We start from the raw sequence: 16,219 nt of genomic DNA on the forward strand, positions 1-16,219 counted from the left end.
GGAGTACATGTGCAGAACGACAATTTATAGAACCCAGATTTCATTAAGGACCGCCTATGTCGAACGGCAATTTGCGGAAGCAATATTGTACTAAGAGACAGGTGCCGAACGGCAATCGATGGATTTAATGTTAGATTAAGGAAGCGTCTTTGTCGAACGACAATTGACGGAACCAATATTAGACTGAAGAGTAACTACATGTACTGTCGAACGACAACTGACGCGACCAGTATTAGATTAACGAAGCATCTTTGAAGAACGATAATTAACAGTACCAACTTTGGACTAACGAAACGTCTTTGTCGAACGACAATTTACGAAGTCAGTTTTAGACTAAGGATACACCTTTGTTGAACGACAGCTGACGGAACAAACTTTTAGACTACTTTTGTCGAACGATAAATAACGGAACCAATTTTAGACTAAAGAAGCACCATTGTTGAACGACAATTTACGGGACCATTGCAATATTGTTAGATTAAGAAAACATCTTTGATGAACGATAATTGCCGAAATAACAATTTACCAATATTAGGTAAACAGGTACCGCAACTTTTAGAACCAGTAAGAGTGTTAAATCGATAAAGGGGTCATACAGTACGTCTAGAAATAACAAAAAGGACATGAAAGTTCCGACAATATACGCATGTCCACTTCATGCTGATAGTGTATGCCAAATTTTACTTCAAAAAGGGGGAGTAGAGTACGCAAGAAAGTGTGACGAGTGGATTCACGGACGGACAGTTCAAACATTATATGCTTCTTGGGTCTCCGACACTGGGGGCGTAATGAAGTCCTTATATAATTTAAAAGTACAAATCATTAACGTATTTACTATGGAACTGCAGAAAACTCTTCCGATTTGAAACACATTATCAATATTGTGCGTCCCCGCAGATAATGAATAATGCTCATTTACTAAATAAATGATTCAATATTCTAATTCAGCACGATGTTCGCATGATAATGAAACTTTAATATTTCCTCCTCCGCACATGCATGAACAATAAAATGATTATTCTGTTTAATGTTCTATAACATGAACTTTTCTCGTTTATCAACGTGTCAGCGCCGGAAACTTTAAAATCACCATACAGCACACTAGCTCTCAAGCAACTCGTAACATGCATCAATCGAAATTTTCAAGAATGAAGAAACGAAATCAAAATATAAAATAAATTAATAAATGTTAAATAAAAATGCACTGTTAGTCCGTAAAATCCAATTTTCCGTTGATGAAGTTGCCGAGTGCACCGGGGTCATCGGACCGATAATATTCCGTACAGAGTTCTTTGAAATACTCCAAGTCCACTTTCTTTTCATTGTTCTGAAATAGATAATTTTTAAAGATACCCAGTGCCGATATATATTTCACAAAAATATTTTATATTTTGATATTTGCTTAAAATGTAGAACACTGTATTCAAGTGTATTCGACTTTATAGAATATACAAATTAATTGTGAACATTGAGACATATATCCATAACTAAACGCATTGCAGTGATAGTCGCTTCTTAAAAACAAACTTCCTGCCAAATTTATACTGTGCTTAGCAATATGTTGTAAGTGCGTTCTATTCTAAACCCAATGCCTAGTAAACTAGTTAAAACAATAACCTTGTAATGTTTATGTTTCCGCGAAGTATATGTTGTAATTGTTCATAGTTTTTTATCCATAAAGTTTGGGCCTAGTATTCTTTTAAGTTAAAAGTCAATAATGGAACTTTTTTTTATATTCGCTGTTCGATTGTTTTGCTTTAGTACGGTGAAGTCCTTTTGAGCTTCAATATCGGAGAAGCAACTGCAACAGGTACGGAGAAGCAACTGCACATTTGTAAAACATATGACTTTTTGCAAGCCTGATCGGACTTCTTCACATAATGATCCGAGCAATGCTCGAACTCACAGAGGTGATGGTAAAGTCATTCGAATTCAGCGATATTAACTAACTGGCCGCGGAGCCAGAAATTTTATCGGTACGGCAAGTTGATGACCGCCAACAACTTGCTTACATCTTTAAGCATAACAAAGACATGACAGCTGTACTTATCAGAGAAACATATCTGTTGTAAAAGTAAATAATGAATAAATTTGATAAATATAAGAAAATTCTGTTGTGTAAAACTGATGCTAAAGGGATAGAGAAAAGTTGTCTCCCCCCTTCACAGCTATCGATAGCAACATAGAAAAATTAACAACAGAGGCAGGTTAATGATGTAAATGCACTTCATTTATTTTAGGAATATACTTACGTCATTTGAACATGCAGATGAAAATATTTATATCCGAAAAAAACACACATATATATACTAATGCCGCGGTTTCGAAAACTCAACAATGTAGTCGTATTTGAGTCGGCTAAAAATCTTAATACCTAATTTCTGACATTTGGTTAAACTTGGTCTGATCATAAAGGGACAAAAAACCACCCCTACTTACCTGAGAAAACATAAGAAAAGCGTTCTTTGCATCTTTTGGGGGAACACCAAACTCTGACATCACATACTCGTACTCTTCAACGTCAACAAACCCGTTACCTTGACAACAGAAAGATAACTATTAATTGACATTGATAAATGTAACAAAATTCTGTAATGTAAAATTGATGCTTAACGCACTTAATTTTATTTAGAACTCACACAAGAAGGTATTTTTATATTTTCTATTACAGGGACCTCTGTTTTGCAATTTTTTGCAAAGACGATATTTTCTATAATTTTAGTTGCTAAGATTATTGCTAGAATGGAGCTAAGCTTTTCAAGATTGTTTACAGATTCCTATGGCCATCTGGAATGTCTCCTGACCTCCACTTAACATGTTTGTTAGCTGCTTCTCAGTTTTAAGAGTCAACAGTAGTTTAAACACAGAAAAAGGAAGAATCTGCATGTTGCCATTTAGTAGAGGAAACAATGCCAAGATAAGGGATGAAAGACTGATTGGTTTGGTCTTAAATAAGATCATCTCAACGAAATATTTCCTTTTTTTTCACGGTTAAGATTGTATTAAAGGTTATTTTTTCAAAGATGAGAGAGGAAATCTTTAAAGAAAATAACATTGTAAAAATATCTATACATTCATGACCAGCTTTAAAGATATGTGACAATTGGTCCAAAGATCACAAAAATGTGAGAAAGTGTGTGGGTATACCCCAAAGATCACAAAAATGTGAGAAAGTGTGTGGGTATACCCCAAAGATCATAAAAGTGTGAGAAAGTGTGTGGGTATACCAGTTCTATCCAAGAGGTTGAACTTATACTCCATGTACTTGTTAAGCCACCCTGGGAGTTCCACTGTAATATTTTGATCTTTGCTCTTTGACATCTCCTGAATGTACTGCTTATTGAAGGCTTCCCACATTTTGATCTGAAAAGACAATTATTCAAAATTAATGACAATCGACAAATGAGCCGCGCCATGAGAAAACCAACATAGTACATTTGCGACCAGCAGCGCAGTCTGGTCAGGATCCATGCTGATCTCATGGCGCGGCTCAAACTACGTATTACGCTCGTGCTATTTCGGCATTCTCCGTTTTTACGGAGAGCCACGTGCGCGTTCAGTTAGATTTACTTCCGAAAAATGACGAATGTAATAAAACAGAAATTGCCAAGTGTTATCACGGATCCATTCAACAACTTGTGTCATTTTAACAGAGTGATCAATTAGTCTTTAATGCAGTTGGAGAAAATTTCGGTTTGAAACATTCCATTAGTGTTACTCCTCTTAAAGGCATGTATAATTAAGACCAAATACAAAAGAAATTACGCTACTGCAGATTGTTGTATTATTCACCATTTCATGCTAACCTGACCTACGTATGTCAGTCCACAGGAACCCGAAATTCTATCAGTTATCAAGCTAACACAAGTCTGAATAAAAAAGATCCCCTCTATATATAATGGGGTCTTTTTTATTCAGACTTGTGTTAGCTTGATAATTGATAGAATTTCAGGTTCCTGTGGTCAGTCCTCAAACCTTCGTATTCCTATTTCTTGTCTTACATATATCAGTGCCGTTTAATGATAAAAAGAAAACACAAACTAAGAAGACTTTGCACTCCTTTCATTAACTGTTTACATAATGTTTTCTTTTACTGAATAATATATATACATCTCTTTGAACTATTATCTCTTAATCAAAACTCGAACTCTGTTGCGCTCAAATATTCTATTTCTAAAGAAAAAAACGGTTCTCTAGCTGAAAGTTTAATGAGTTCGAGTCCGCCCTTTTTCAGTTTAAAACCAAAAAGCTGCATCATGCAGGAATCAGTCTTAAAAAATCTTCAGAACGAAATGTTATTAAAAAGCTACTGAGCAAGTGTCTTTATGTAAAGGGAGGTAATGACGTCTTGCATATTGAATAGATTATCCACAGAGTTGTAGGCCTAGTGGAGTTACGCCCCTGCATTTCATTTCTATACTGCGTATGTACTATATACGGGCAGTAATTAATTTTTAATGACGCTCTCATTTATTGTTTTATTATACCAATGTACAAAATTGTGAATGAAATAAACAAGATTTTGACCGATATAGGTTTAACTTTGGTTCAATACAAGTGTTTTAATTATAAGCGGTTGACCTCGGTTGAAGCAACTGACAACTTTATGTGATGAATCATGGGTGAAAAGAGTGAATGACTTCAGACATATGAGGTTTTTCTTCTACGATTACCCGCCTTGTCCAGGTGTCCAGCTCACGGCCTCTCGATAGAAAGTATTGTGCTTACGTATAGGGGGCACGTTAAAATCAATCTTGAAAAAAAAAAACAACACTAATCCCGGAAAGTATCTGTTAATAGACAATTTATTTGTCGTGCAAATGCTTTGAAGCTAAGGTTGTCTGTTGATCGCATGTGACATGAAATAAAACCAACCTTTACCCGTTACCTTTAAAACCAATTCTGAAAGTATTAATCTAAACAGCAAATGCATGCTTTTATGTAACAAAAGTCTAGGGAAAGGCATTTTCAAAAAAGAGCACCGCTTTGCGGATGCAGACGCCCATCTGATTTTTTTTTTGCCTCTTTATATTAGAAATATTGTCCTATCCATGATTTTCTAAGTCCAAAAGGGGCCATAATTCTTGCAAAAATCAATGTAGAGAGAGAGTTACGGTACTTGCTGGGCAAAGTCAGCTTTTAATGGCAAATAACTGCTACAAGTTTTAAAGAAATAGCTTACACCGTTCAAGAGAAAAGTTGACCTAAACGCAAAACTTAACCAAGAAATCTGAAATTTTCTAAGTCCAAAAGGGGCCATAATTCTTGCAAAAATCAGGATGGAGTTATGTATCTTGCTGTGTAAAGGCAGCTTATGATGGTGAACAAGTGTTGCAAGTGTAGTAGGGTAGAGTATAAGGGTGCACTTATACTTCCTTGCTATTGAGCTAGCTTTTATAGCGGCGTGGTAGAGTGTCCGTCTTAGGTGTGAGAGTTCCCGGGTTCGATTCCTGGCCAGACCGGAAGATGCTTCAGGTCTGGATGGGAATCAAACCCGGGACCTCTCCAACCTAAGGCGGACACTCTCCATGTTGTAAACCAAGGGTCGTATGTTCGATCCCCTCACTGGGGGCTCCAAAATGTAACAGACTGAAAATGCTTCAGGTCTGGCCGGGAATCGAACCCGGGACCTCTCACACCTAAGGCGTTCACTCTACCACGTCGCTATAAAAGCTAGCTCATTTGCAAGGAAGTATAAGTGCACCCTTATACTCTACCCTACTACATACACCCCCTCCATTTTAGAATTCGTCCTCAAATTAGAAGAGTTTGAACCTCAGTGGGACATTCCAAGGTGTCTATTCATATCTACTCGTGAGTTATTTACGTTGGGCGCCAAATGTCACAGGGTGAGAAAAATGTACAGCCAGACCGGGACTCGAACCCGGGGCCTCGGAATACCGTTCTGATTCTCTACCGACTGAGCTACCCGGCTGCCTACACACTTTCTCCCCGTTTTTATATTCAAGTTCTATACCGTGACATTTTTCCCCACTATTTTGAAATTCGTCCTCGAATTTCAGCGGGTACTTTATATATAAGCAATTACAGGCGTCGGAGACTAACCAGTGTAATGCCGTCGGGCCCCACGTTGTGCGCCAAATGAAACAGACTGAAAATGCTTCAGGTCTGGCCGGGAATCGAACCCGGGACCTCTCACTCACACCTCTACCACGTCGCTATAAAAGCTAGCTCAATAGCAAGGAAGTATACGTGCACCCTTATACTCTACCCTACTACATAAGTTTCAAATGTTTCAAAGCAATAGCTTTGATAGTTAAGGAGAAAAATTTACCTAAACATAGAACGTAACCACGAAATCTGATATTTCCTAATTCCAAAAGGGGCCATAACTGTTGCAAAAAGCAGGATGGTGGAGTTATGTTTCTTGCTGTACAGTTATTGATGGTGAACAAGTGTTGTAAGTTTTAAAGCAATAGCTACGTTAGTTTATGAGAAAGACTGACCTAAACACAAAACCTAACCAGGCAACGGCAATGCCGGAGCCGACGCCGATGCCGATCAAATGATAACAATAACTCATCAGATAAGCTAAAAAGCTGAATAACAAAACAATGGAAGTACCCATTCGTCCTCTGAGATCTTGCCGTCATAGTCCACGTCCCCATCATCCTGCAGCTTCCTCCAAATTTCTTTAAACAGTTCATGGACTTGCAGATACCTCTGTGATCCGGGCTTCCAACCACTCATGACACATATTTTCTATATAAACCGAAAGAACGGTATACATTTTTTAACAAAAATTTTAATTTTTGTGACTCAAGCTTTGGAAATTGCACTCAAAGTTCCTACCTCTTTTAATCTTCTCGCACCTTTGATTTATATCAGGTGTTTGAGGATCATGGCTATGTGACCTTGCACCACAATTCTGTAAGGTCTAGTGGTCCTATGGAAGGTCGGTGGCTCTACCCATGTGAGAACCCCGGCCTGATGCAGTTCCCGGACTGGGGTCTACCTCAACCACTTTTGAAATTAACTAAACTGTAGCCATATAATTTTAACTGTGGTTGGGGTTACTTAAAATCAAGTATACACACTATTCTTCCTTTATCTTACATTTTCTTATCTATATAAAACCAAATACTTGTCATCAAAGAAACGATTACCTGTCTTGCCATGTCAAAGTCTTTCCATTCTAAACTTCCATCCCTGCTGAGATCTGTAACAGAGGATAATAGAAAAGAACGTGACAAGCAAATAATCTATTTCTATATATCTACGCGAACAGACCTTACTGACATCTGCAAGGGCAGTAAATGACATATACACCGCAAGTAGGTCGCAACTGACATCTTTTTCAATTATTTGTTTTATTTTGTTGGGCTTAATGCCGCATCGACGCAATTATAAGTCATAATGGCGACTTCTCAGCATTTGATGGTGGAGGAAGACCCCAGGTGCCCCTCCGTGCATTATTTCATCACGAGCGGGCACCTGGGTAGAACCACTGACCTTCCGTAAGCCAGCTGGATGGCTTCCTCACATAAAGAATTCAACGCCCCAAAAGTGATTTGAAGTCAGCGACCTTAACCACTCGGCCACGAAGGCTCCCTATTTATCAAGACTTAGTAATGCTTTCAACAAACAATGTGTTCTCTGCACTGGAAGTAAGAGGAATTTGCTACAAAAGTAGATAGCACGTGCACCACGTGCAACGGAAGTGCATTCTAATTTTGTAGGTGGAAAACGTAGTAGGGTAGTAAATTTTCACCATATATCAAACCTTCAAAGAAAATGGCTCTAAGAGGTCTTGGGGCTAAATGCAAGTCGCAATTACAAGAAAACCATTTCCTGTCATGATAAGTTATTGCCTCGGTAATTAGTCTTAAACAGACAAAACCTTGCTGTGACAGTACAGCCTGAACAGCGGGGACAACATCAGAACCAAGCATCAAGTGTCTATGTGCATCTAAATTGATTTATAGACTCGACTTCTTATAGAGGAATGCTATTCATTCTAGAATTTTAAGTGCACAGGCAATATACTGAACACGCTCCAATTCAAGAAAATTTCCCTTTTTCTTTAACACGTTAAGCGTATTTATGACAAGGAGTTGAGTTGTGTTTTCAAAACACAAAATCATTCCCCAGGTGTATGACCATTTTTTTTTTTTTTGGGGGGGGGGGGGGGGGGGGGGGGGGGGGGGGGTTGAAGTTGAAAATTGAAGATCATATGAAGATCAAGGTCATTCATATATAAATCACTTTGTAGGCCGTGTCACAAGGTTTGTTGAGTGCGACTATGGTTGACTCAGGTCAACAATGTAGGCTTTATGTAAAAAAGTAACTCTCTTTAGGACGGACGGAATTATGACGGACGGAATACAAATTTGTTCGAGAAATCGTACAATATCCGATATAAACAGGTTTGCCGGGACCTGATACGAGAAAATGGGGTTTTCGAATTATCCTAGTTCGAGCGAACGGAGTTCGATAGTATTAAACAGAGTTGCCTAAAACAAGAACTTACCGAAAAATGTGTGGAACTCATACAGTAACTTCTTCCGCTGAAATGTGGACAACTCCGGCTGAAAAAGGCCTAGAACCAGACCCATACTGTGTCCTTTACGACGGAAGGCGTCGGCAACTGAAAATACACATATTGTTTTAGTATTACAAAATGTATTGCCTCTAGATATTATTTCACGTTTGCGGAGTTAACGATTTGCCGATTACATGTAACATATTGTGGAAGCGAGAATTGTAAAACGATTTGATGGGGAAAATACGTGTAAATTTCAAACCATCAAATTTTATATATAAATACATTACACCAACAACATAAAACATAATGGATACTTTACATACATCATCAAAGTTTTTATTTGCGATTCAATCAATGTCATTTAGGTGGCCCGATGGTCTAGTGGTAACACGGTTCGAATCCTGGTTCAGGCACTGAAAGTCTCTTGACTGTCTCCCACCAAACTAAGAGGCCAGAACCGCTTCTTCCCAGGAAAGACGGCTTCATGTGTATCAGTGCTACAAACCGGGTACGTTAATTAAAGAACCAGACTGTCTATTTGCAAAGATAGTTAGCCGGATTGGGCTGTATCTAATGGATTTCTCTCTTTGTGTCCAGTGGGGTGGGGTGAGGTCGGAGGGATTGTGGGGGGGGGGGGGGGGGCTTTCTTTTGCTATGTGTTTGTACTATTAGAGGATGAATGGAGCTCTGTGTAGCTGTCCTTGTATGTAAAGTCACTCTGAATGTGTTTATCATGAAAAGGGTGCTATATAAATCTTGTATAATATATAATACATGTATATATAGATTTCAACACTATTTTCGTTGTATAATTTTTTCGTATGCTGCATACCTGTAAACTAATATTGCAAATTTGTTTGTCGTCTTTCAACACTATTTCAGTTAGTAACTTACAATCTAATCATTTCTGACTTGTACTCCGCAAAGAACCGATTTCGATTATAAATTAGAATTGTTGCTTTCTAACAAAATACATCAAAGACGGAACACAATCTCTAACTTGATGGAATGCAAACTTACTTACGTATACATCAATAACAGGAAAACAAATGGGGACATTCTAAATTTTTATGATTTAATAAGCTTTAGAAAGTTTTGAATAACATGGATGCCTTACTCAAAAGAAACACTAAAACACACTTAGAAACCTCTATTTCTTGTTTATTTTGTACGACATCATGTTTAGCTTCCATTCACCATAAACATTGATTTACCTGACTATATCCGGTTTCACAATTTCATCGATTTCCGGTTTGTATGTCAGCCATTAAGATCCACGTAAACACACTATATCGTCAACTTTAAAAGCCCTACTTCAGAACAGTTCTTGCACAAGTACTTTTTGAAACTAGTTCAATTATTTTTAAACAATGTGAGACTTATTTGTACACTATATGTATCATATAGGGTTCATATGTGTTCACATATGTCCAGCGGTTAATTGCCTTTTATGCCTCATATATATTGTACTATGATAATGTATCCGTGATTGAAAACCTTCAAACAGATAGGACAAAATGCTGTAAATCCTATACATTTTAAGAATTAATTATTTTGCGATTAATGCGAGTATTGTAACATATTTTACACATTAGATCAATTACACTGGATATCCGCTCCATCTTTTTGGTACCGGAAGTAATACCGCACTGAAGGAATTTTGAGCTCGCACATTTTTAAGAGTCATCCCTTTTAAGAAAAAAAAATATCCAGTTTTAAAAATAACTAATTATTAACTTTTATAAATACTTCTACAGACATATTGTTATTGGAGTTACAGTGCTGATATTACTTTGGATCGTTTCGAATCATGTAGTTCATTACATTTCATTACCTCCCTTGAACAGAATCTGTAATTAATTTGCTGCGTTGTTTTCTATACTTCTTTTGTATTTAATTTCGATAAATGGTATTTTTTTTATCTATAGTAGACGTCTAAGTTCAGAGTGAACCGTTTCAAAAGTAAACTGTCAGTGCTTCCTTGGCATAATATAAGCAATATCTACACCACAGAAAAGTATAAGCACACAGATATCGACTGTATAAATAGGGAATCGACACAGACCGGAATCGTCGACGTGAGAAAATAGAAATTAAAATGGGAATATACGCCATACCCGGCGCCGAAAATTCCCTGTCAACAAAAGTTAACAAAAATGTAAATTAAAGAAATTAAAATGGCAGTGGACTTACACACGGCACAGTGCCTAGTGGGTCTTTATTTCTTAAAAGAAACAAACAACAATATAAACAGACTCTACATTTTCTGATATATCGTAAAATGACTCATGTATCAACATCTGCTGTCCCATAGTTATACAATATTGCCATACTGGTCTTTTCATCTCTTGATTAAGTTGTCAAGCTGTCACATCGGCAATTTCCGTCATTTCGACGGAAAATACAAGCTTCGGGAAATTATCGATGACTGATATCTTAATCATAGTTTACTCGGGGAAAATCCAGACTGACAGAAAAAAGACACTTTCTTCTACATTCTTGTTTTATGTTAACCTTGGTGTCTGCCTGTTTGTTTCAAGATATTCGAAGCGTTTTTGCTTCTAGCAAAAATACGCATTTGCTTACAGGTGCGTAGCGATCCAGGTATGGTTTATACCACTTACTATAGTATACCGTCGCTTAAATTGGAAAACGTTTTCATGTATTTCAATTTTGTTTTCATTATACAGTTTAATGTGAAGGATAGAGGGTACTTAAAGTTCCGTACGACTTTTAATATTACGTAAAAGCCGATAAAGCAGCTATCAAAATAGCTGTTATGCATGATATCGTGACATGAATTTCGTCCATAAAGGGAGATAACCATAAATAATGGATTCAATGATATTTTCTACAGTGTTAATTAATATTAAAGTCTTTGAAAAATATACATAAAAGAAGTTATTGAAAATAAGTTTTAACAAAAATAGACATATATTACGTTCATATCAGAGAATGTGGCAGCCGCAATATAAACAAATGCATTATGAGCCTTTAAACAAAAATCTTTGGCATAAAGAAAATAGAAAGGGAGATAAATCGGTGTTGAAGATCTCAATTTATAGCCTCTATCGAAGTTAGTGTCTACGCAGCTCTAAATAACACCCGTGATGATGAAGACGCTGTTATGTATATGCTGCAGAGTCTACACGAGCTGATATTGGAACATTTTTTTTTTAAAATCTGGCTTGTGATTGGTTGAAAAAAAAGTAATAATTGTAGTGAGCAGAACTAAATGAAAAGTTAAAAAAAAAATAACGCGGAAAGAAAAATATGCTTTAACCTTACCTGGCGTCAAGTGGTTCTGCCTCTGTGACCTGTGCAGATCATGACCAGCCTACACATCTGTACAGTCTGATCATGATCTGCACTGTTCACCATTCAGTCAGTATCTTTTTGGTAAGCACCGCTTTCAGCAGTAAATGGTACTGTCCAAATTGGAAGATGGACACGTTCATTATAGAAATTTAGCAGGGTAAGGGTTAAATAATGGGAGAAAAAAATGTCAACTTACATCTTCCGAAAAATCCTTTTTCTTCCATAGGTTTCTCCTTCTTCCTAACTTTATACCTCTCTGTATTGTAGAGCCACTCGAAACACATGATTTGTTTTGATTAAAGGTGGTCACAGAAATATTAACTGTTGTTTTTTCTAATAAATGGTGTTATCCATTTGAATCTCGTCCTGAAAGTACAAAAATTGATAGCCCAGCGTAAAAGATATTCCACTTTTAACACATAATTCTCTGTTATAAAAGGTTGTCACACAAATATTGTAGCTTCAGTTTTTTTTTGTTTTTTTTTTATCAGTATAATTAAATTCCCTGAAAAATATAAAACAATGTAATAAAAGATACTTCACTTGAAACACTTTACTCGTATAGATTAAGGGTGTTAACACTGCAGAGCGGACGCAGTGGTTTAGTGGTAACATTGTTTGACTACGAAACCAGGGGTCGTAAGCTAGAGCACCCGCTTCTCCAACTAAACATTTTCAACATTAGGATAAGAGTCCCGTGTATGGGTGCTTTACACCTGGCACGCTAAAGAACCAGGGAAGCTTCTGGAATTGGGGCATCTTTTGTATCGTGCACTATCCTCCCACTAACATTGCTAAAAGCCTTCTGGAGTCGTCGCCCATATGGGTTACCGGTGGCGGCTTTAAAAATAACGTTGTTTACGAACAAACAATAAACACCGCGTTTATGAGAGACAGTAAAAATGCCTTTACTGGCAGCCGGTCTTTATGCAAAGGTAAATAATTCAGCGCATTTATTTAAACTGAAAATGAATCTTAGAATCTAGACTAGTAGCTCTTAGGACAAGGCAATTTATATCTACAAGTGTTCTTCCACATACGTTTGACTGTATTTGAAACTGAATGGAAATTTGTTTTTGTCATTAAAAGCATTAAAAGACACAACAGCACAATTTCTTCTGGAACGTGATTTGGCTCGTCTTTCCATTCGTTTTATACATTCAAACCTTTGATATAGTCAACCTCCGAATACAGATCGGTATATTATAAAACTTGCTTATAATGGCCACTCTTTTCGCTTCATATTTTCAAAAAAAAAAAAAAAGGTTAAATGTTTTCTTGTATTGAGAGGCCACCTTTCAATAAAGAGCACTTTTTTCCTTACACACAGGTTTGACTGTACATGGAAAATTTGCGTAAAAGGTATGAACAAGTGAGCGCTTGTAATAAATATTTCTTAAACTGGCATCAGGAGGAGTGCCTTTAAATACGTTGTTTAATTTAACCATCATTGTCATGTTCTAGCCCCCGGTCAGTAAATCGTCATTGTCTGCTAATGTATCTGCCGGCAAAACTCTATGAAATTTCCTCATTTTTTCCTCGTGATTTACACTTAATATAATTTCCAGTTCAGTGTCTCTTGTAAAACCGAGTAGTGAAGAATCGGGCGGACATGTCTGGCATGTTAACACAAACACTGACGCAAATAAACAAAAAATATAAGGTCAGAACAAATAACTTCACAGAAATTGCAACCCAAGTGGGATGGGGGAGGGAGTAGGAGAGGTGGGGGGGGGGGGAGGGAGGTGAAGGGCGATCGGGGTGATAGGGGCAATGGGTTTGAGCTTCGGTTCGAACACCACTGGTTTCACGACCATGACTTTCTCATAAGACACCAGTACTGGTATTTTCAGGAAGCGAACTCGAGAGTGGTTTAAATAAGCTTGAACCTTTCATCACAATCGAGCTAAAATAAATTAGTATAAACTAAAGTATCAACTAAGCTTCTCTATGGTTACAGCCACATCTTTTCATATGACATTTGGCCGACTCGATAGTGGTCTGAAATAAGAATAAATTAGTATAATCTAAACTAGATTGCACGTTTCTTTTCATGAATTTAAATTGGAAATGCTTCAAGTAATTTATTCATGTTAAACACGCTGTTAAAATTAATTATCATAATCTTGACATTGCATTTGTAAAATTATATTCTATACAGTACGTTAAACTCAGTTTTATGGTATTAGATTGATAATAAACGAACTGACCAACAGATTCAATTAAAAAAAATCTGTGTGTGTGATTGGGGGAAGAAAGGTAATTATCTCTAGTTTAACGTGTGTAAATAATCGACGAAAGTCCCAATCTGGAATAGATGGAATAATTAACTTATGCCAAGCCCACGAGAAGTGTCATATCTACGCCCACCCCCACCCTCCCCAGCATCAAACCTAGGTAGGTACTGATGAAAACAACGCCAGTACAAGTAGTTACACAGCACGGGACACTGGTCAGGATGTCACCCGTAAATAGGGATCGAACATGTATCGGTAGCGCTCAAGTCCACCTCAAAAGTAAAGCTCTATCAAAATTCAACTATCTTCACATAGCGTCGCCTATTTCGCCTCCACAATTACCTCGACTATGTGCCAATATTGGATTGTATTCAAGAGGTACCTGACAGTGATATCAGGCTTTTTAACAAATCCCTGCGGGACAGTACTTGTATTTGCTTTGCCAGAAGATCGAACCCGCGACCTCTAGATTAGAACCTGGCGAGATTACCAGGTACGGCAAAACCTGTGCTGAAGGCCACTTCTAACCAGAGTCCACCTGATTCTAAAGTCCACTTGTAACCAGAGTCCACCTTATTATAAACGCCACTTGTAACCCGGGTACACTTGATTCTTAAGTCCACTTGTAACCAGAGTCGACCTTATTATAAAGGCCACTTGTAACCCGAGTACACTTGATTCTAAAGTGCACTTGTAACCAGAGTCCACCTTATTATAAAGACCACTTGTAACCAGAGTCCACATAATTCTGAAGTCCACTTGTAACCAGAATCCACCTAATTCTGAAGTCCGCCTGTAACCAAAGTCCACCTGATTTTACAGACCACTTGTAACCAGAGTCAACGTGATCCTACTGACCACTTGTAACCAGCGTCAACCTAATTCTAAAGTCCACCTATAACAAGGGTCCACCTGGTTCTAAATACCACTGAAGTGTTTTATGTCTGATTTAAGCATAAGATGAGGATTTTAGCCTTTGAAAAATGATTATCCGCAAATAAAGACACAAGGAGCATGGAATTGATATAAAGGTTTAACTGTAAATATAATTACAACTTAAAAATATGCACAAATATGAAAGTGAAGTACTTACCTTATAGTGTGCCGATGCTGACGGAAGTAAAAATCAATGGATGCGTTTTACTTGTTTTCTATTTCGATTTTAAAATTAATAATTTAGGCAAATAACTTAATGGCTCCACTCAGCAAGATATGCATGGCTGGATTGTAATTTGTTAATGATTTTGTATTCCTTCATCCGCATCAAAAGTAACTAATATCCAAATTGGAAAACTGCATCCCCTGGAATGAAACTTTGGCGTCGTCACGCTGTATTTATCTGTCTAACGGTACGTAATTTTGTAGGTAATGTGATCGTACGTGTAACAGCAGCTTTTATTCCAGTCGTACAATAAATCACAGAATATTACCTCGTTACCGTTCTCAACTAACAGCGTTTATTCTGGTAAACAAAACTTTAATTTCACTTCCTTATCCTATGTTTTTATGATAGTCAATATTACCTTGTACAGATATCTGACCGGTCACTTTTCACACAAAACTACAAAATACCAATATCCTTACCCTACGGGGTAAAACCCGTTGTTTACTGGATAATTATCTTTTATATTGACATTGAACCGAAAGACAAAATAAAATATATCCGTTTTTATAACATGTGCATTGTAAAAGTTTAAATCCTGCTATATACAATGTTATGTTAAACGATTTTAAGATCTGTCACCCTTATTGTGTAGTATGTCATGCATGAAGTAGGTTTTCATTTTTCTATCTAATTTGATTTTCGGTTGTTCTATAAATAGTTTTATAAATGATAAAACAAACTTCAAGAGTACATTGATCTTCTAGGTTTAATGTAGGATATAGAAATCTACAACTGAATGTATTCATTATCAGTTAAAGGTGGTGAGTCACATCTGAGCAACATTTTGTGACATTTTTTCAGTTTCCAAATATTCAGTCAGAGATAAAGGCCCATTACCTAGAGTTATGTCCCTTTACTATTACTTTTTATGAAATTTGCAATTACCTCCCTTCAATATTAAAGTATTTCAAAAGCGGATTACTTCTTTGATTTCAAAATAATTTCTAGTTTAACATTTGCATTAGATATTGGGCTATTTAAGGCAAGTTTCAA

General features: G+C 37.0%; 1 protein-coding gene across 2 annotated transcripts; it reads right to left on the reverse strand.

Moving 5' to 3' along the window:
* Positions 1-817: 817 nt before the first annotated feature.
* Positions 818-15,778, reverse strand: LOC123542171 (calexcitin-2-like). Of its 2 annotated transcripts, XM_045327870.2 has the most exons (8): positions 15,155-15,778; positions 12,021-12,190; positions 8,492-8,608; positions 7,128-7,180; positions 6,586-6,723; positions 3,228-3,363; positions 2,440-2,537; positions 818-1,327 (listed from the first exon to the last, which is right to left on the reverse strand). In XM_045327870.2, the coding sequence occupies exons 2-8, from the start codon at positions 12,106-12,108 to the stop codon at positions 1,208-1,210; spliced, it is 750 nt and encodes a 249-aa protein (XP_045183805.2). In that variant the 5' UTR covers positions 12,109-12,190; positions 15,155-15,778; the 3' UTR covers positions 818-1,207. The 2 variants fall into 2 exon arrangements, with proteins under 2 accessions (XP_045183805.2, XP_053387468.1); XM_053531493.1 differs by lacking the exons at positions 12,021-12,190; positions 15,155-15,778 and adding an exon at positions 9,721-9,974.
* Between the last annotated feature and the right edge of the window lie 441 nt (positions 15,779-16,219).

Source organism: Mercenaria mercenaria, chromosome 19 (assembly GCF_021730395.1).
Source record: "Mercenaria mercenaria strain notata chromosome 19, MADL_Memer_1, whole genome shotgun sequence".
Classification (NCBI taxonomy): Eukaryota; Metazoa; Mollusca; class Bivalvia; order Venerida; family Veneridae; genus Mercenaria; species Mercenaria mercenaria.